The sequence below is a fragment of the Amphiura filiformis genome, chromosome 19 (assembly GCF_039555335.1).
Source record: "Amphiura filiformis chromosome 19, Afil_fr2py, whole genome shotgun sequence".
Lineage (NCBI taxonomy): Eukaryota > Metazoa > Echinodermata > Ophiuroidea > Amphilepidida > Amphiuridae > Amphiura > Amphiura filiformis.
In genome coordinates this window covers 11,103,477-11,126,719 of record NC_092646.1, presented here as the reverse complement: position 1 = coordinate 11,126,719, position 23,243 = coordinate 11,103,477, and the positions used below count along the sequence as shown (strand labels likewise).

Genomic DNA, 23,243 nt, shown 5'->3' with positions numbered 1-23,243 from the left:
CACTCACAGTCAAATTTTTTTAATTTTTGTTGCTTTTATCATAATTAATGTCTATCACCTCAAAATATTTTTTTTCTAATAGACTATTGATCATATTGAATGCCACTCCTCTACAACCCTTGGAAATCTGAACATTTCCTACTTGTCGCTAAAAAATCAGGACATTTCATCGTATTGTCGCTAAAAAATCAAGACATTTCATCGTATCTAAGGCCACCCATTATACTCCTTGGAAATCCGGACTTTTTGACATTTGTCATTAAAAAATCCGGACTTTATCAACATATTTAATGTCACTCCTCTATACCCCTTGGAAATCCGGATTTTTTTACATTTGCACTAAAAAATCCGGATTTTTTCAACATATTTGATGTCACTCCTCTATACCCCTTGGAAATCCGGATTTTTTCAACATATTTGATGTCACTCCTCTATAGCCCTTGGAAATCCGGACTTTTACCCACTTGTCACTAAAAATCCGGATTTTTTCCTCGTATTTTATGCCACTCCTCTATACCCTTCTGTACAATATGAAGTTGGAATTCCGAAACTTCAACATGAAAGTGGTTAAAATTTCCGGGTTATTTTCACTTTTAATGAAGAATATGGAAATCCGGGTTTTTCTTTGATTATTTGTGACCGAAATCCAGACTTTTGTAGAGTGATAAGCTTGGAAATCCGAGTTTTTCTCTCATTTCAAATTCACTCCTCTATAGGGGGTGTGCACTTATTTTCTGGAATAGCCCAAGTGTTCCTTACAATATTTTTCAAATTTTATGTTATTAAATTAAAAGGCACACTTTTATTGGCGGATTATACTAGCGTCACTAGAATGAGCAATGGCCTACTTGAAAAAAAAAAGAAAGAAACTTTTCCCGACCGACTGACCCAGCTTCTGAAAGTGATCTATGGACAAGCAAACAATTAATTTATTTTTTTGGCTAAATTAACCAAGATAGATACAATCGATGCAATCAGAATCATGACAACGCAATCAGAATATGACAACGAGATAAAAATAACCAAAACAAACAAACAAACAAACAAAAAAAACCGTGTCTTACATAGGGCCTAGCGATTGGTCGGTCAGATTTTGTTAATCTTTTTTGTTGTTTTGTTGTTTTTTGTTTTTTAATTTTTGTCTCCGGGAAGCGTAATACTGATACTGCCAACTTAGTGCCAAGTAAAAAAATAAAAATTTTGGTTCAAAACCAAAATATGTTTTGGTTAAAGCCATAATGTGTGATTTACTTCACAGCGACGCCCTCAATTTTACTCGGATTTCTACTTTTGGCATAATTATAATACCCAGTGGTGTACTAAAATACCACGTAAAAGACTAAGCCTGAAGTGCTTTAATAACAGTAAAAGTTAGCTTTTTATATAAAAACCGGGTCGCTGACCCGGTTTTATTCAGAGTTCATCGATCGACTGCTTGCTAACATATTGCTGTATACGAAAATATGACCATTTAAAAAAATCATTGACCGACCAAAGTTACCACGCTGACCGAAGTTACCCCATTTTACGGTATACATCATTTGTTTGGCTCGAAATTAAATGAGGATAATCTGATCAGTGAAAACAAACATTTAAATAGGAATCTATTCTTTATGCAAATCACACATTACTTTAAAACCACAGAATTAACCAAAATATTTTTAGTTAAAACCAAAATATTTTTGGTTAAAACCAAAATATTTTTGGCTAAAACCAGAATATTTTTGGTTAAAACCAAAATATTTTTGGTTAGGGGTGGTGCAATAATTATGTGTACCCCGGGGGTGAATTATAGGGGGCAAAGATTTTTGGCAGGCCAAAGGGGGGGGGAAAGCAGTTTTTGGCAGGTCGAAAGGGGGGGGGTCAAGCGATTTTTGGCAGGTCGAAAGGGGGGGGGGTAAGCAATTTTTGGCACAGATATTTTTTGGTACGTCGAAGGGGGGCAAAGGTTTTCTGGCACGGCCAAAGGGGGAGGCAAGCGATTTTTGGCAGACCATTTTGAATTCATCCCCCCGGGTACACATAATTATTGCACCACCCCTTAAAAGCAAAATATTTTTGATTAAAACCAAAATATTTTGGTTAAAACCAAAATAGGCCTATAGTAGGCCCTAGCCCCTAGGCCTATAGTTTTTTTTTCAGACGGTTCTCGATTGGCTTATGAACTGATAGTTGACTAAATCAAAAGTTCTGACATTTCTGAGCCAGGCCCTGGTTTTGAGCAGGGTCATTTTATTTGCTGCCCTCTATTCATAATTCTATCATCCCAAAACACATCTATAACCCGTTTCATGATTGGCGCAAATTATACTAACTGGGAAAATTAATCCAATCACAGCTATCCTTTCAACTCAGGTGGGCGGTACTTACGTGAACGGGAGAATGGTTTTAGTCAGCTGTAAATCTGAAGTGTCTTCTAAAATGTCTTGTTTTTCACGATTTTCCTGCTTTGCTTTCACTTTTGATCACGTAATTATGGATTAACGAAGGGTAAGGTTCTTAACTTTGTTATCGTGTAATAATGGAGACCGATGTACTTAGTGTAAGCCTCGACGCAAAATTGTAAACAATGTCAAAATGATTTGGACACGTATTGATTTGCATTGACAATGAAATGAATGGACTTCTGATTCTGAGCTGTCAAAAATACACACGGTTACACACTGATTTCACAATTTGATTGCTTTGGTATTGAGGCAGAAGATAATTTTCAAGCTCACTCTTATGTAATATTCATCGTGGCTTTGTTATATGCATGCATTGATCTGTCAAAGAACCGCCAGAAATGTAGTACTAATACTGCTGAGTGTGTGCATGTAATGTGCATTTGATTTGCTGGCATTGTTGTGCATGTGCCACTTTTGAGTATGTCAACCTGTTGTGCAATATTTGATTTCTAAGGTGTTGCAGCAAGCTTATGATTTTTTTCCAGAATTCCTTTTAGGCGGAGTAAAAAACATGTTTAGCGTCCCCTTCCGCTGCCTTTTTTGAAGATTCTTAAATTTTCTTTTTATTTTCTAAAATTACAGTAAATAACTTTTTTTTTAATGAAGAAGTTTGAGAAGTTCTTTGGAATTACCAGTAGTAGTACTGCTACTGGTACATGGGTTTTTTGCAGGACGTCTTGCTATTGTGGGATAAGGCCTTTCGCACTTGATTATTAGTTTCCTGTTTACCGCCCGCGTCCAAAATTGAAAATCTCAAAATAATTAATTATTTTATTTTATATCTAATTTTCTCCTTTAATAACTTTCAACTACTTCTACTTGCCATTTTCCGGCTTTAATAATATCAACATTAATGATGAATGAACAAAGAGTACAACTCCACCTTCACTTATTTATTTATCAAATATTGTTGTGAAATAATTAAATGCCTGCTCTATAGTCAAAACGAGTCAATAGTTGCTTGTAATAGTTTTAAAAACTAAATAAAGAAAATAAAAGATAATTAATAATTAATAATTAAAAGTCACCTTGTCCCTTTTTCAAAATTTTCAACAGGAAACTAACAATCAAGTGCGAAGGGCCTAAAGGACAAAGTACGTCACCGGTACCCTACTTTGTCCTACTATTGAGTTGTTGGATAATCCTTCAATAGCGAGACTTGATCCGAAGCTATCCCACTTCAGCTAATTTTGTTGTCCTACTATAGAAGGATGTCCCGTAATTTTGACTGGAGCAGGAGTAGTCAGTGTTGACTCTCTCTGGAATTTGGGTGCGCCAAATGAAGCATTTTCCCCAAAAAATTGGCCCAAGTTTGGCTCAGTAATTCCTCAAATTGACTAATTGTATAAATAAATCATTGCAAATTTGTGTGCGTCAAATATAATTTTCACTGGGCCAAAATTGCGCCATACAGCCTCTGAGTAAACACGGAGGAGTAGTCTTGGTCCAAATTCTTGATGTTTGCCAGTTCTTGGCAACTTAAAATGCTATTTTCTTTGAAAATAAACAAACTAAACATTTACCCTCTATACCTTCCAATTGTAAAGATTTTTGCGTTCTCTACTTGGAACCTTTTCCAAGCTAAGGTTTATTTGTGCAAGCTAGGTCTGCTGGTCTGGGGTAAAATTACAATGGAGCTATCGAAGATAGCTTGGTTTAGTGCTGAGGGTAGGCTGGTTTAGGGACCATGCCTGACTGACTATTGTAGCCTTGTAGTAGGCCTATAATCCTACTATTTGAGGACAACTTTGTCCGACTATTGTAGGAAGTCCGACAATAGCATGATGTCCTGCAAAATGTCCATGCACCAGAATATGGGTGAGGGACCTCAATGACAATGTGAGGTTGAATACACCATGGCGTCCATGTGTTACAAACAGACAACCCTTAAAATGGACATGGAGTTTCACCCCTGGACTTCCACTGAGCACAATAAGTTGCAGTAATGCCATAATTGGGGAAGGGGGGGGTCCCTCTGCTGATTTTTCTTTGGTATTCCCAAAGCTGAAGAAGGAAGGAATTCAAATGTCTTTGTTAACTTGATAGGATCAATTAAGGTAATCACATTGAGACTGTCTACATTGTAAGTGTAGAATGTTTTGAAACAGCAGTAACTGTGTGACAATTTAACATTAATCAAGGTGCCAATAATCCTGTTTTTCTGGTTTCCCCTTCTGCAGGATACATCATACCATTATGCAGGCCTAAAGTGAATTCGCAATCATGGCCTGTTAAGGCCAGTGCCGGGCTGTTTTAAAACAGCCCTGCATACTACATGTACTAGATTGCTGATCGTTGAATCACTTAGAGGGCAGCAGACTGCCTTGCTTACAGCAGGACCACATCGGTATACAACCTGGGAGTCCTAGGAAAGCCGAGTCATCTTGTTCAATACATAACGTTGTACATGTTTCCATGATCTATCACAAAGGGGAAGATACAAGAGTGTCGAGTAAGACCAGTAAAGTGAGTGCTGGTGCATTCAAATGTTGAGGAGAAAAGCTGTTTTGCAGATGAGATGAGTATTCGGACAACATTTATGCTTGCAGAACAGGTAGGTGAGGATTGGGCTATTCCAGACACCCGCTAGGGCCTATGGAAGACATGACCTTAATCTTCCACACAGGGAGTGTGAATTTCAATGAAGTCACCCATTCAGGTAACCAATTTTAAAATCCACACTCCCTGTGTGGGCAGTAGCGTAGATTTCTTTTTGACATTGGGGGGATGGGGTTGGAAAAAAATTCTTGAAGTATAGTGAATCCAACACCTTTTGGCGACAGAATCGCACGCGAAAAATTTTGCCATATTGAAGCTAAACTGATGAAATATGGTACATGGAATAAATTCACATGAAACATGAAAAAAATTGGCACTTTGGGGGCTAAAGTAGCCAAATATGAGGTTAATTTGGTCAGAAACCCTGTAGGCGTCAACCTTGGGGGATGATTGTATGAACTATCCCCCTGGCAAAATATATGGGGGATATCCTCCCATCCCCTCGGGATCTATGCCTATGTGTGTAGGAGATTAAGGTCATGTCTTCCATAGGGAGTGTATGGATTTCACCTTTAAGGTAGTATGAACGGCTAATCAAGCTTGCAGCAAAATAGCCACAATAGCAAATTGGAATTGTGTATTAATTTAAAACTTAGAACAAACTAAAGATAAGTCTTCACTCCACCTATTTTTAGAGTTTCATAAAAATTCTACCATTTCTTATGCATTTCTTTATTTTTTGAAAATTACCTAAATTTGTCCACATAATAATTTTTGGACATGGAGTATGCTATGGTTTCCAAACTTTCAGGGATGGTGTATAAGCTTAATATCTAAATTCTCTCACCAGCTTTTTTGGATAAAGTGTTTAATTTTTTAGAAAATTAATTTTTAAATTTTTGGTTTTAGGGAATTTTAGAAACAACTATAACTTAAAATATAAACACTTAATTAAAAAAAGCTGGCGAGAGAATTTTCTAAATTTGATTACCTTTCATATGACACCTTGTTTGTTGAAATTGGGCCTGTAGTTAGCTCTAAAAAAATTCTAGAATTTAGGTAATTTAGTGTTTCTAGAAAAAGTCAAGAAAATTGAAAAAAGTACTAACACTACCATTTTATATCTCCTTTGTTAAGGCCAATATCTTGGAAAAAATTGCTGTCCTTTATTAAGTAGCATTTTTGCAATAAAATAAATTAAAAAATAGATTTAAGCATTGGGTTTAAAGGAGAGAAAATCACATTTAAACGAATTACTTGTTTTCAAAAATTAAGCCGATTTGAAGAACTTGGCAACATGCCAAAAACATGCCATGTGCAAAGTCTATGGAGTTTTCCAATCACAAAAAATTACATAAGTCAAAAACGCTCTTTTGGAAAAAATTAAAAAGCAAATCTGAGCATGACACCGTAGCCGTTCATACTACCTTAATAGCCATTGGATGTATTGAAATTTACCTAGATAGAAACACCTGTTCCAGCCAATATTTGATCTCTTTATTTAGCTCAACCAATTAATTTGTGTATTGTATTTAAACCATCCAATGTTACTAAAGGCTTCAAAATATGGTGGGCCCTTGGTCCAAATCCGCTTAAAATAAAAAAAATAATATGCAAGGGCTCCTTGAGTTGTAACACATTCATCAAGGTAAACCTGATAAGGCATGGGAAGAGATCTATCCGATTTTAGGATGCAACCCAGGGAAAATTTGCAAGGACATTCTTCTGTTAATCGCCCCCAAAGGGGAGGGAATAATTTTACCCCTTTGGGGAAGAATTTTGCATTTTGAAAAAGAAAAAAAAAAAAGGGGAGAAACAGAAGAAAGTCAACAGGATTCAAGGAAGATTAAAAATAAAATTAATTAATTTGGGGAAAATGTATAACTGGAACATGTATTATTATGTTTTATGTTATTTTTGGAATGAAGTAGAAATAACTTGCTGGCAGTGACTGCTCTACAGGGTGGGTGAATTCATCAAGTGTCATTTAGGGAAGAATTATAAAGGATACATAACATTAGCATACATCATGTAGTGGTCCCTTGGCTTTTACCCATTCCCATCCCAAAAAGAATTATTTGAGGGAAACCAGGGACTTTATCATAAAACATGGAAAAGTTGGGTCAGTAATTCTTCCCTGCCTGGGCAATATTAACTAGTGGTCATACTATAGTTAATAATGCACAGTTTGCACACTAAGATTAAGGGAGCTATGCTTTGCATATTTCATACAAAATCCATTTTCTTTTTAGCTCGGACATCTGCTTATCTAGGGAAGCATTTGGGATTCTAAGGGAAGAACCATCAATTAGTTAACAGCTCAATTGTCCAACTTTATCTTCCCATTTAAACCTCAACTTCAGATCCAAACCCTTGATTATTCTTCCCTAGATGCATATTTAGTTCAGTGGCATTCTCCGAACTCTGCAACAGAAGAATTTTAATTCTAAGGCTTTATAAATCAGGGGCATGCGAGTCACCACATATATAAAAGAGCTGAAAACGCGAAAAACAGATAGCAAAAAGCTCAAAACACGTAGCAAAAAGCTGCAATTTGGGAAGATCCTATACTTTTATACAGAGCAAGTGTACTGGTACAAAAAAAACCTGAAAATCAAAACAAAAAAGCTGAACTCTCACACCCCTGTAAATAATAAATCACAGCTAGCTCTGAAAATAATAAAGAGCTAGAGGTGTTTACCAGCCTGTCTTCCCTTTGAACCATAATTAGTCCTTAAGTGCAATGGTTCAGTGTCCAGACTGTACCAGGAAAGAATTTGATGTTTTTAGGGAAGACAGAATAGAACAACTCACAACACACCTATGTTCAGTCAGGGAAGGGAGGGAACAAGAAAATAAGGAAAAGTACATGTAGATAGCACCCGTGGGAGGCACTCGAATATGAAAGTGACATACCTGTGCCCACCAGCGTATGAAACTAGGGGCCGGTGTGGAAATTTTCAGAAAAAAGGGGGTCATTCGCTGTTGGCAATGTCAAAAATGGAGTGATTTTGTATGGGAGCACCTAAAATTTCACATCATTGACAATCAAAAATAGCTTTTTACCCAATTTTACAGTACAACATAGACAAAACTCATTTATTTTGTTCAAAATGTGTGTGAAGCGTACCGAAATTTCAATTTTGAGGACTATTGTTCACAAAGGGGGTCATTCAGTGTAGGCTACTGAAAAAACAGGGTCATTGGGTGTAGGATTTGCCAAAAGTAACAGGGTCTTTTTATGGGCTCATGACGTATGGGAGTGCCCCCCCCCAGATAGCAACCAACCTAAAATTTTCCCTTTTTGGTCCATTTTGGGGGTTTTCAGTTGGGGAAGAATCTGGGGACGGATGTGACAGCGCGGTATGGTGAGGGAATAATTTCAATTTTCTGGAAGAATAGACACCCGACATGCTCACTTATACATGTAGCACTGTGGGGAATTAAATTATGAGTCTGTGGATTAATCTTTAGAGTCTGTTGATTGTTTATACTTGATGTCCATGCCAAAATGATGAAAAAAATTTGATCCATGTGCATTCCTTAACCAACAACATTCACATTTTTTCATATGAGGGTTATGACATAAAGTGAAAATATCTTAACTCAAATAAATACACTTTCTATAATATTTGAATGCTCTTTTTTTCCAGCTGATGATTTACTTCCAAGTAGGAAATCTTTCTATTCCACGATTTGACAAGTTTCAAAATGACATCCGCCGTGAATGCAGTGGCAGAGGTGCCGGATTGTACACCCAGCTGTCGTTCCTCCCAGTGTGCCGCTAACTTGATATCAGTGGTGACCCGCGGGAGTACAAGACAGATTAAGACGTACTTTGCACATTGCTGCAGCAATGCTGCCCATGTATCAGACAGGTAAGGGCACAAACCAAATAATCGATGATGATGTCTTATAGATGACTCCTATTCATTTACCACATCAGGGCATTAATCTAAAATCAGAGTCCAATGTTCATTTTGCAAGGACATCCATGGCAATTTGGCAATCATGATACAAGGCAGTCACATGCTAAAGAATGGGTCCACATTTAAAGGGACATTTGAAGGGACACCAAAACATTTAAGGCATGCTCATATTACCTTCGTGCCTTGGGTTATTAGGCTATTCTAGTTGAAATCCATACACACCCTATGGCAGACGTGACCTTAATCTTCCACACAAGGAGTGTGAATTTCAAATGGGGTTACCTGAATGTGTGACTACATTAGAAACCTACAGAAACATGATATTTTTAGCAAGATGTTACCAATACTTGACACTTATCAATTCAGTAAAATACAAATGTTGTTTGAGTTTGAGTGAGGGCTCTAGCATTGAAAGTAACCTTTACTGGTGGTCTCCAGAAGTGAGTGGTGGACTCTTCCCACAGGCGCGGATCCAGGCATGGGCACACCGGGCCGTTCCCCCTTTCATGGTCCATGAATTGGCTTCAATTCGGCCTTTATTTTTAAATTTTTACAAATACTACAAGGGGCCGCATCCTCCCTCAGACACCCTCCATGGATAATTAAAAAGTCAATAGGTTTCTTTTTTGGACCAGGCGCGGATCCAGGTGGAAGGGCATACTGGCCCGTGCCCCGCCCCCTTCGCGGCTAAAAAAATGAGGAAAGAAGAGAAAAGAAAGGGAGAGAAAGAAAAGAAGAGAAAATGGAGAAGACCGGGTGGGAAGAAGGGAAAAAATATGTGCACGTAATTGAGTGAGCCCAAGCCTATATACTTATCTTTGATTATTTTAGACATTGCTTGAAGGCGGGTCCTCTGCCCAAAAGCCTGTTAAATTACTGCAGGCCCGCAGATACGCAGGGCCCGTCACATTTTATCACCAACATCAGTATTATGACGGACTCAATGCTGACTTCAACACCAATCCGTGCATGCCAGGCCTAATAAACTATCAGTCGGGACTAGTCCCAGGACAAGCGTAATATTTAAAATTTTGCAAATTGAGTTCGGGGCCTTTTTTGTTTTAAGCAATGATAAAAAGTCTATAAAAGTGTGAAAATGATGCACCAAATTACTTAAATGGGACCTTCATTTTGCAAAATTTCTCAACTTCTGAGGGGAGATAAACAGGTGACCGTTTACACTTCTGTTTTGGACATCTGTAGCCTACACTTTATGTGTTAACATGTTTTAAAAGCAATATAATTAGGCCTACAGACGGTGAATAATGGTCTACGAGTGGCTTCAATTTTCACACATTTTCTAACTTCTCCGGGGGGCATCCCTCCTCAGACACCCCTGCATATGCATAAAGAGGTTGCCATTTTCGATTTTGCTTTGGACACCAGGCCTTTATGTTTCAAGCAGTAATTGACACAATAGTGAAAATTTGTCGACGAATGACGTCAAATAATAGTGTTAAAATTTTCCACCAAATGGTTTCAATTGGGCCTTCATTTTGCAAAATTTTCCAACTTCTCAGGAGGGAACATTCCCCTCTCCGTATGCATAAAAAAGTTGTTATTTTCACTTCTGCTTTGGACACCAGACCGTTTATGTTTAAGGCAATAATTAGACACATTAATAATGAAAAATTGTCGACGAATGACTTCAATTGGGCCGTCATTTCACAAATTTTCAGCTTTTTCAAATTAAAACTTTACACAATAATAGTGCCAAAATGGTCCACCAAATGGCTTCAATTAGGTCTTCATTTTGCAAACGTTCCTCACTTCTGAGACACCCACGTTCCTCACTTCTGAGACACCCACCACGTTTGAGCTCCATAGAGGCAATTTGAAATTTCTACCTTTTTTGTCCTATTACCTCTTAACCGTTGGTCTGACAAAAAGGTCACCGTGGAAACTTTTATTTATTAGTCCAAGGTCAACACACCCACCAAGTTTGAGCTCCATAGGAACAATTTGAAATTAGAATTCAATTGGGCTTGACCCGGTCGTTGACCTTTGACCTTAAAAAATATAAACTGGTTCTTTCTCATATCAAACTGCACCCACCCACCAAGTTTGAGGAATGTGCGACCCCTAGTCTCCGAGAAAAGCTGCGGACAAACACAGACAGACAGAGATCCGGTGAATTATAGTAAGATAGAAAAAATATCGACAAATGACCTCAATTAGACAAATTTTCGGCTTTTTCAAATTAAAATTTTACACAATCATAGTGAAAAGGGTCCACCAAATAGCTTCAATTATGTCTTCATTTTGCAAAATTATCTCAGTTCAGAGGGGGCACAGCCCCCCTCAGGCACCCCCCTGCGTCGCGCCAGCGCGACGTACACCGCTGCTGCGGCGATGAGTCTAAGATTGTGCCCCCCGTTTTCAAAAATCCTGGATCCGCCACTGTCTTCCCAGATAATCTTGCCATTTTAATTGAAATATTTAATATTATAATATTTTTACAATCAGTTTTGGTCGCACAGCACTGCACGTGGCAGCGTCCTGTGGCAAGTGGGAGGTCGTAGATTGGTTGATGAGAAATGGACATGCCGATCATCGCACCAAGGATAAGGAGTCGGGATGGACGCCGCTGCATAGGAGTCTGTTTTATGGACAAGTTATGTCAGCAGTCTACCTAATTCATGTAAGAAAATATGTGATGATATAGTCATGATAAAATGCAAAATTTGTAGTGTATTATCGTCACTAGGCGGGAAAACCTACATGTACTTTTGGCCCTTGAACATGGATGAAGCAAACCATTCAATATAAAATCTACACCTACAAGGCTTTATCCATTTTCAAGGGCCAAAAGTAAATATAAGGTGTTTCCTGCATCTGCAACATTATTCTCAGAATGAAAACAAAGGGAACTGTACAAGTAATAGGAATGACATTTGATGTAATGAGGTGATGCATCATGTTGCAAAGGATTCTGGGAAGGGTAAGATATCTTTTCTGAGAAATGGAGGTCTGAGTGTTTCAGAAAAAGTGATATTTAAAGCAAATAGCAACTAATGGGTTAAGGTGGTACTACACCCCTTGATAAATTTGTGACTATTTTTGCATTTTTCTCAATAAGGGGATTTGCCATTTGGTCTAATACCATTTGGTCTAATATCCAGTTCGTCTACATCCATTTCGTCTAAACCCATTAGGTCTATAACCACTACGTCCATTAATCATTTGGTCCTTTAACCATTTGGTTTAATAACCATTAGGTCTGATAACCATTTAGTCTAATAATCAATAAGTCTAAAACCATTTAGTCTAACAACCATTTAGTCTAATACCCATTTGGTCTATAACCAATAGGTCTAATAGCCATTTGGTCTAATACCCATTTGGTCTACAAACCATTTAGTCTTACAAGCATTTAATTTATTAATAAATATACGAAATGGTATTGGACTAACTGGTTATTAGACCATGCGAGTATTAGACCTAACGGTTATTAGACCAAACGGTTATTAGACCAAATGGTTATTTAAGAAATATTAGACCGAATGGTTATTAGACTATATGGTTAGTAGACATACTGGTTATTAGACCAAACAATATTAGACTAAATGGCCATTAGACTATATGATTATTAGACTAAGTGGCAATTAGCCTTTCTGGTAATAGACCAATTGAATATAGACAAAACAGGAATTAGACGAAATGGTATTAGACCAACATGCAATAGACCAATAATAACACACTGGTGACAAAAGTTATGTATATTATAGGGGCAAGGAATCCAGTTATTTCAGTGACTCAAGACAAGCGGTACATTATTTAAGATAAGAAAAGAGATACCCTAGAGTGTACCTCATTTCTTAACATATTATAATGAACCACTTGTTATGTCTTGAATCACTGAAATTTCAATGAAGTGATTAGATTCCTTGCCCCTATAATATACATGTACATAACTTTTGTTACCAGTGTTTAGTTATTTTTTGAGAAAAATGCAAAATTAGTCACAAAATTTATCAGGGGGTGTAGTACCACCTTAAAGCAAACAGCAACTATAGAAAAATTATCAAATTCGTGGACATCGTGGAACATTCAACTACGCTTGTTACTCCGCGACTATTCATGCTAATACACAAGCGTACAACGCTACTCTCTACGCGTCCATATTAGCGAGGCTATCTGCGTAAACTGCTTACTACGCACAGCCACGCAAAGAGTATGTTCCACGATGTCCACGAATTTGATAATTTTTCTATAATGGGTTAAGTATCCTATAAAGTTTGAAACTGCAGTCAAGGACATGTCTATTGTACATTCTTCCTGTTGTTTATTAAGGTAGAGAAGTTTTACTCTCCATGCAATTTCCCATTTTTACCACTTCAAATAAAACAAAATAAATGACTGTGATTTATAGGCATAAAACACAAGCCTCAGCACACTTTACAGGAATTCTCTGACTACTGTGGCCCCCAAGAGACACCGTAACCATTTAACAGTAATCAGAGACTTGCAGCTAAGAAGCACACACCCTAGGCCTAGACATACCACAATAAGCTCATCACAGCCAGGATTAGCTTCCGGTTCTCGTATCGGTATGTGTGACACGATCTGGTCCATGGGGGCCAAAGGCGACACATTTGACATTTGATACTGAGATAAAGGAAAAAATATGGAGTAAAAAACAATAAAATACATAAGAAAATAGACATCAAAAAACTTCATAACTTTAGAACCAAGTATGCTAGACATTTGGTCTTTTCAGTAAATGATAGCCTATTGTATGTTTAATGTAATAATTACAGTAACTCAATTTTCAAAATACCTCCTTTGGCCCCCATGGACCAGATTGTGTCACATTGAGACAATAAGCAATTAGTTTGTCGCCAAGAGGAATTCCAAATTAGCTCATTTATTTCACAAAAACAAACAAACTGTGCGGTGCTCGAACCCACATCCCCAAATAGTCTTAACCTTCAATTCAGCTGTACTGATTAAATACATGTGCTATTTTTGTAATTTTTTTCTTTAACACAATTTACTTTCGTCATAACAGCATGGAGCCAGTATTTATAAGCACGACAACGAAGACCTAACCCCTCTTGACCTCCTAATGAGGGACCGTCCGGTATACGTAGAGTATGACCTCCGTAATCCCACCCAGGTTTACACGTGGGGGACCAATACTAATTTTACTCTTGGACATGGCAATCAACAAAGCAGGGGTCAGCCAGAATTAATGGAGGAATTGGCAAAGAGCAGCATTAGCATCAAACAGGTATTTACTAAACTGAGCTCAAAAAGAAACTTATAATTTTTCACAAGGTCATATCTTGAAATCCTGTCTATCAAATTCTACCAACATTACACACAGGTTTACTACTCAATACTCTACTCTTAACACATGTCAGTAACCACGCAGTTATCCAACTGACACAACAGCAAAATGCACTGACATGGAACAGCTTCCTGGAACACATTCACAGCCCAGCCCTGTTTCAAGAAAAAAGTGTATGAAAAGCAGAAAGCAGCACCGTTTTATCATCTGTGCAAGGATCTTGTGTGAATTCTCACAGATTTTTTTGTGCTGGGTGCCAAATGTTGGGCTGTGAAAGTGGAGGAAATCCAGGAAGCTGTCCCATGACAGTGCATTTTGCTGTTGTGTCAGTTGGACAACTGCTTGGTTACTGACATGTGTTTTGAGTAGAGTATTAAAGTAATCCTGTGTGTAATTTTGGTTCATTTTGATTGATATGATGACCTTGTGATTCACACGTTGTAAAAAATTATAAGTTTCTTTTTGAGCTCAGTTTATTTACTTTACATAGAAAGTCCAAGTTTTGAGATATTTTCTCAAAATATCAAGAGCTATCTCAAAAACATACCAGGCTTGTTTGTACTCATTTTAATGCATTTTCCATGCTGATTCCAAATATGGTCATGATAATGTACAATTCTTTGAATTTTTGAATGAAATTTTTGAATTTTTGGGCCCCACACATATGTGGGGCCTATGTTATCATCCAAATGGTTGCCTGGTTGTTTCTTTGTTTGTTTAACTTTATATCTTTGTTTGGCGGTCCAGGCAGAAGCAAATTCATTAATAAGGTTTGAAAAAGTGAATTTATGAATCTTTTAAAAACTTCAGTTGCTTAAGTAGATATTGGGACTTGTTTAGTCTGGGGTTTGGTTAGCCATGCATGTATCTTGACGCTCAGAAAACGAAAGTAAACACTGATCATGCGTGAGAATCGCTTTTTTGCAAAAGCGATCGAGTATAAATTCAGTTAAAAAATGAAGGCAGAATTTGTTCATCCATGGCATCATTAGAGTTTTATTTGATTACATCTGAAATAATCATATTTACTCTAGACTTTAGAATGGTTAAGTAAAACAATTAGGATTTTTCAATATACAAAGCAATTAACTAACATGGTTTCATGGCTGTATAACTTACACCCCGTTTACATTGGGCAAAAGTCGTAATCGACTTAAGCTGTATTTTGCATTACGACAGCAGATTAATTCGTTTGGTGGGTGTTTACACTACATTGGCTGAATTCGATTCCAAATTCGCATTCACGAATATCGAATTTGTTTGTTACCAGCAATGGTTACGGCAGGTAAATATGAATTCAACAACGTGTTCATTTATATTAGCGAAAAGTCGAATTCACTTGAAATGAATGATGATACAAGTCATCATTGGAATTATGACTTTGAATTACGATTAATTATGACTGTACCTGTTTACACGTATGATACGAATTAAGTTGATTACGACTTTAGTGAATTCAATTACGTCTTTCGCCCAATGTAAATGGGGTATTAATATAATTTAGCACTAGCCAGTCAGGCCTGGAACTACTTGCTTTAACTGAAAATCACATCTCTAAATCTTCTATTCTTTTTCAATGATAATTTTTAACTAAATAAGATTTTTGTTCAGTGTGCTATTCTGTTTCCCCTCTTTCATTCTTTTGCTTACAGGTTTGCTTTTATATAAAAAAATATATACATGTAGTACAGAGCTTAAAAGAAGTTAGTTATGGTTGCATCGGTTTGAACAGTGTACTTATAGTGAATCCAATAAAGAAGAGTTCTGGAACAAACCATATGCATTTAATTGGAATTTAATTCCACAAATTTATTCACAATATTTGGGCCCTATAGTCTATATTTTTACTTCCAGTCACCGGCACTAGCTTTGAAGTTCAGCTTGTTCTGTGTTAGCTTAGCAGTAGCTTTAGCTGGTGCGTGTACATACTTAAGTATGCGGTCAACGTGCCGCACATATATGCAAGAAACCACGCTATTAAAGGCAACTCAGCAAACGCTGAACTTCAAAGCTAGTGCCGTTGACTGGAGGTAGATTATATAATAGACTTTGATTTACGCAAATATTCCAGCAGTTTGCGTAAATGTTGTTTTTGTGGATTATATTGATAGAACATGCAATAGACCACTTGACGTGTGACGTCATTGCCCAGCAGTATGCGTGCAAATTTGACAATTTCCATTTGCCCTGCAGTGTGCGTAAGCATTGTAATTTGCTCAGGGCACGTTCATTTTAAATTTCATATATTACAAGAAAAAAAACTTTCAGAATCATTTTGAGTGCCATATTGAGGATTGTTTGACTCGATAAGAGGCTTATTCTCACCCCTTAGTTCATCTAATACTTCTATATTAAGAATTGACTGCCTCAAGTTACTGATGCTAGGCTCTTGTAGTTCTATAACCTGATTGTTGCTATTAATCTCTGGTACCACATCTAAGGATCCATACTTACAATACAGCACTAAATATCTTTTAATTTTTGCACGCATGGCCATCTTGTCACAGTCCTTCAAGGTTGGACTTTTGAATGCATAAACAAATGCAGACACAGATCCAGTGATGTAGATGGCGGATAATAGATTAAACGTTTCAAATATTGTGTCCAAACTAGCAGTATCAACAGTTTGTAATACTTGCCACACAAAAACCACAAGTAAACCAAATGGGACAAATCCTATAATAAGCATTATATAGGATTTCCGTACTGGTTTACATTTCTTTACTATGCCTAAGAATAAATCCAATTCTATTGTCATTGTATCCGTTTTATCTCGTTCAACTACAAGTTTTTGCAAGTTGTTATTTTTTTCTTGAATTTCAATACCTAATTCAAATATGGATTTATACAATCGATGATACTCGTCATACAATTGGGTGGCCTGATATATAACATAACCAATGACAGAAATAATCACTGTAAATTTGGGTAGTACAGTAGGTGCATTTATAATCATGCCTATGAAGGTATAGCCTGCTATTTTTATAATATATTCAGTGGTGTTCATAAATGAATAAAAATATGTAAAAAATAGAATGTACAAGAAAGACAGCAGTGAAGTTATTTGCAAGATAGACATGATAATCCACCTAGCTGATCCTTTTGGGGACTTGCTAACAGCTATTGGCTTAAGTGTGAAAGTGAAGATGGGAAATGCCATACAAAGCCATGCAAGTGTCCAGAAAATGACATGCCCTGCAAACACTATTACTAATATGATAAACCAGAAAAATAATTTAACAATATTCCATAACATTGATAGTGGTTCTCTAGTCCTATTGGTGCATATGATTTTCAATTTTCTTCCACACTGTATTAACAAATCTGAAGTTGGTCTGATAATGATGTTCCAAAATGAACATGGAATCCAAGCATATGCTATGCTTTGACAAAGGGCACTGTAAAGAAATTGTAAACTTGCAGGATTTTGATGGTCAGTATTCCCAAAGATCCTAACAAACCAAAAAAAATCATACTCTTTAAACTGTGTGGCTATAAAATTGTTATATAAAATATAATACATCAAGGAAAGAACTGATATAGATGAGATTATTAGAGTTTTTTGCGTAGCTAGGTATGGTGTTGAAAGTACTGGGTTCATTGCTTCTTCAAATGCTTCAAATCGATTGCCATACAACTGTTCTGGCCTATTGGCTGCAATAACTTTGGGCAGAAAAGGTGAAAAACAGCTAAATGATAATACCAATGCCACTGAAATGTAAACTAACACACATTTGACACATTTGAAACATGTTGAATAAGACTGGTACTCAGCATAATACACATAATGGATGAGACCTACAGGAATCAAGTCTGTATCAAGCGCCATTCGTTTGGTTCCATTGCTGCATTCTTGGGGAGGTTTTTTCCACATAAAGATGTGCAATAGAATTACCGGCAGGAATGGGTTGATGATAAATCCAATGATTAGAAAAACATTGCCCCAAGAATTTTTGTATACAAGTTCAGGTTCAACCGAGTAAATACCTCTTTTCCTGCAATCATAGTATGTTTGCAGCTGTACACTAGCAGATCTAATATATGTAAGAATTATATTCTTACTGTACATGGCTTGTGGCATTTGTTTTTCCAGACAAATATGTGGTGTGAAATATATATCCAAGTCATTTTGTTCATGACTTGTTGAAGTGAGATTCAATAACAATTCCGCAATTGCATTAATCCGCTGTGCATCGTCAGTTTGATTGATAAAGCAGCCGGTATCATTTTCAGGCAGTATGGTGATATCTATGGTCTCACTTTTCTCCACCCCAAGACTCAATGTTCCAAGCGATATTGTCTCGAAGTCAAATGTTGCTTGGAGGAGAAACCGCCCCTTGCTTCTTCGCGCCCACACCCAATAAAGCGCATTGATAACGTCAGTTGTGTTTTGAAGGTACTGAAATCGGTCATGTTCAAACTCTGCATTAAGAAAGTTAATGTTAATGTAAACAAACACATTGTCAATTTTGTTCACAAGATTTGCTAAATGCTCCGTTGCACTTTCATTTGCGGGTTGCAATGCAAACCAACATGGTGAATCAGTTGGTGAAGTTTCTGTGACATCTTCATAGCCGTGCATAACAGATAAAGCTTCAATCAATACAAGCAGTAGAAACAAGAAGGAAGTAGAAGGTATCAGTTTTTCCATATTGAACCAAGCTCTCTTACCGTTTGGAGCTGAAAAATTGTAGCCTCCCTTAAGGTCGGATCGTCGGCTATCGTGTCATGCACCGATTAACTCCAAATTTTTAGCAGGTTTGGACAAGGATTTCAGTAATCACAACCCCAAATTTCAGATCGATCCGTCTTTTGGATCGTCCACAATTAGAAATAATCCAAAAAGTAATTTTCACTATGCTGAGGTTCCCTCTCGATCACATGTTTTTGTTTCACAGCTGTTCGTCGGCATTACTAATCAATGCGCATGCGCGGTGTAGTTGTCAATCACTCTGAAGTAGCTAGATTTTGTGAATAAATGAATAAATTATTTCAACGAATCGCACGTGTGTTGTGTTTACATTTTATATTTGCGCTTGGAAAGTGATTTATTTCCCTTTTCTTGAGGGGCTTTTTTAAAAACCGCGAAAATCAAAGTAACAATTTGCGGAAACATCTGAATTTTAGCGCTTGGAACTCAACTTCAAAGTCTCAACTCAAGACAATTGTGAATTGAATAATGGCTCATAAATTCCCAAAATCGGCGGCCAGCGTCCCTGCTAAATACATGAAGGAGTGGACGATGGCCATTGAGCTGAACGAGGAGTTCACGAAGAGAGGGTAAGAAATTCTGCAGTTTTATCGATTTTTGACTTGCTGTAGCTCGGATTGTTCAATCATCATCATGTACGTGCACCCCGCGTGTATGTCCCTCGTGAGCTTAGTGCCAGCAGGCGGCCGCGGGCCAACGGGAAAGCACTTCCATGGTGCAGGACTGCTTTCAATTGCCTAGAATTGGCCCAGGCTTCAACTTTTTCAGCCCCTTCTAATTCCATCAAATAACTTCATAAAAATATTTCCTTGTGGAAAGTAGCATTATTTACTTGTTACCATCAATAACGCTGGAAAATGCATAACATTCGTCCGATTTTGGATTGAAACCAGTCCAGTACTCATGGTAGTACAAGTACTAGCCTACCTTTTTACGATCGTTTCATTTGTTGAAATTGTTGTGTTGAGTTCATGATAGTGTACAGCGATTGCAGTGGCGGAGCCTGCAGGGGGAAGTGGTGACACTGAGGGGGGGAGGGGGGATATAAATAAAACATTTTTCTTGCCCCCCCCCCCCACTTCCCAATTTTAACCAACCAACATTTTAACTTGCGCAAACTGGTTGATTCTGAAATTCCCCACCCCAAATAGTTGTCTTGCCCCGAAAAAATTTCTAGCGCTGCCAATATTTTTTGTTGGGAGGGGGGCTGCCAGAGGAGCCATTCCCCATCCACAAATATTTTTCTCCCCCCCCCCTCTACTTTTAACAAAAATTTTAAATATTTGCCCAAATTTGGTTTATTTTGCTACCAGAAATTCACTTCTACCCTGCTCCCCCAAAAAGTCTGGCACTGCCACTGCTGGGGGGGGGGGGAATTCCAAACACTCAAATATCTTTTTGCACCCCCCCCACCACTTTAACCAAATTGTTCATTTTTTTGCACAAAGTTTGCTGAAATACACCCCCCCCCCCCCCATCACTGCCAGGGAGGGATTCCCCAATATTTTGGGGGCTGCCATGGGGGGCATTCTCCACCCCAAATATTTTTCTTGCCCCCCACAAAAATTTTCAATATTTTTGCAAATTATGTGGATTTTGTCACCAGAAATTCACTCCCCTGCCCCAAAAAAAGTCTGGCGTCACCACTGGCAGGGGGGGGGGGGGTTCCCAACACCCAAATATTTTCTTGCACCCGTCCCACTTTTAACCAAATTGTTCACTTTTTGCCCAAATTTTGTTGATTTTTCCCACTAAAATTCACTTTACCCCCATGCTCCCCAAAAAAGGTCTGACGCTGCCACTGCCAGGAATGCCAAGCAAATATTTTGGGGGCTGCCAGGGGCATTCTCCACCCCCCAAAGACCCCCATTCTAATCTTGAATATGTATACCAATGCAAAAACAACATAACAGTAAATAGACAAAAGAGATGAGATTTTAAATTTTACACAAACATTTTTTGTTTTATTTACTCTATTATTTTTTAAACATTGATTTACATCCAATTTCACTCCTTGTATCTTACTGTTTTTCCCCTCCAGACTACGAGTCCCAGTTAACCTTATGATATTCCTTCGTACTTTTGATGGATTAGAGGGCCATAACGACAGGGCAAACAGAAAGCACATCTACAAGCTGATGTATTACAAAGTCAAAGTAAGTTTCAACTAAAATTGTTTTAAAGGTACACAAAAGTTTGTTTCTTATCACATATCACAGTTGATCTTGTTTGTAACCCAGCTCAGTAATTTCTCAAAAACAAAAAAAAATCTCAAAAAAAAAAAAAAAAAAATTCTCAAAAAAAAAAATTTTCTCAAAAAATTCTCAAAAAAAAAAAAATTAAAAATCAAAAGGTAAATTGAGTATGAAACAAACCTTTTCAGCCTTTCTTATCTACGTTAAAAATAAAACTGTTTAATTGTGAAAATGATTCCACACACTGTAAATGTATTCACATGTCTTGATAACTACTGTTTTACAATGGACCACCATGTTTGCGCTAGTGGAATACTTCGCATTTAGTGTTTGCATGTTCCAAAATATTCATGTATTTCTTTCTCAAATCAATAGTTATTATCGAGTCAATACTGTTTTGGAATTTCAAGAAAAAAATATACATGAGGCGACAAAAAAAAAAAAAAAAACACCCTGTTCTACAGCCGGACAGATTGGCCCTGGAAGAGGCTAAATGGCACCTCAAATTTACCGAAAGCTTAAAAATCTTGCAAAATTTTCTCAATTTTGTTGACAACATTTCTAGGAAAATTAATCCACTGGGGCAAAAAAAACAGCAGTTTTTAATTTCATACGGTACAGGAAAAAATGCCAAATCTGTGTTGGTTGGGACCATAGAGCAGGTATTTTGTGTTTTTTTTTTTATTGTCATGGCCTAAACTTTTATTTTATTTTTCCTTTGCAGTCTCACCTCAACATCAAAGGGCGTTTGACACTTGTGTGGCCCGACAAGGTCAAAGACTTCATAAGATGCAGGTTTCCTGCTGGTGCAGGAACCTACCCAGATCCACCACATGCAGTAAGTTACTTAATCAATTCAATTCAACAAATTGAAAACTTTGTATGCAAGTGAGGAGAAAATACTGAATGCAGTAACCTTTTTCCTTGCAAAAGATAATTAAAAACTTATCTCTCATAAAATGTGTGCTTTCATGCTGAATTGCCTCAATGTCATGCACACTAATGCCATCCAGCCTGGTCCGTATGACAAGTCCTTGATCCTGCCCTGATATTTTAAGAATATTTTCAAACAATTGAATGTGTGACACAATATATTGTATTTAATATTTTCATGTTTGACTTCATTTTCAATAAATCTCTGTTAACTTTTTCATTCTATTTCAGGTGGAAGTTACATACCAAGACCTTTCCAGGACGCCCTGGACACAAGGACTGAGAGGATAATCTTATTCATGAATGAAGACTGGACTTATGAGGCTAAAATGATTATGCAACCCATCCAAAGACATTTTAATATTATAAATTCTATTTAATTGCTTCATGATTATGGTGCTTAAATTTTAAATTATATAATTGTGCAATGTCCAACAGAACTCATGTCTCTATTCACAGAATCACCAACAGTTTCAGCCGATTGGATTCAAGGTATTTGTCCAAGGTCAGCCAGTGAAGAAGTGTCAGACTTGCACCAATTTCCTCCCTGGCTGATCTTGGGTGATAATCACATTGATCCAAAACATCATCCACCCACCTGACACAGTTATGGTTGCAATGCTCTGGAATGCCAGTTTTTCAAATTAGCCATAAAAATGAAAATGTTTAAAAAAACAAATCACCTTTTTTCCTGCAAATGGATGATAAATTTTTTTAAGGGAAGTTATTACAGCATAAATAAAAAAGGACAATTTTTTGATGGTACCCCTGCCATGTCCTATTTCCCAGTTTTTTGAGCTTTACTTTTTTTTCAAATATTTTGACAGACACCAATCCCCACATACTGGCATTTCTGAATTAAGTTAGTGATTCCATCAAATAAAGACATGAGCTCTGGTTGGATTATTTAATTTACTTTTTTTAGAGAAATATTTTATTATGATTATATTATAAATATTGTATAATGTACATTTGATCTTATCATAAAGCAGATATTTTTGACAATTATTTAAACAAATTATTTTACCCCATTGTGAAAAGGAAGTTATACAGTGCTCACATTAAAAAAAGATACTGAATTTGATACTACGTTGAATGCAAAGGAACTGATGTCTTTATTTATGTATGTACTGTATAAATTCCTTTTCACAACCAGGTGCAATAATTTTTAGGTTACAATTGACCCCAATGTGATATAAGCAACAAATTTGAATACAGTCTGCACAATAAATAAGG

General features: G+C 37.1%; 1 protein-coding gene across 1 annotated transcript in view; it reads left to right on the top strand.

Annotated features, from left to right (window-relative positions):
- The first annotated feature begins 2,356 nt into the window (after positions 1-2,356).
- LOC140140378 (inhibitor of Bruton tyrosine kinase-like) overlaps positions 2,357-23,243 on the top strand; it is a 66,342-nt gene continuing 45,455 nt past the window's right edge. Inside the window, 5 exon segments of the mRNA XM_072162138.1 lie at positions 2,357-2,490; positions 4,628-5,001; positions 8,600-8,824; positions 11,342-11,516; positions 13,887-14,108. Coding sequence (XP_072018239.1) covers positions 8,658-8,824; positions 11,342-11,516; positions 13,887-14,108 — 564 coding nt within the window. The 5' untranslated portion in view covers positions 2,357-2,490; positions 4,628-5,001; positions 8,600-8,657.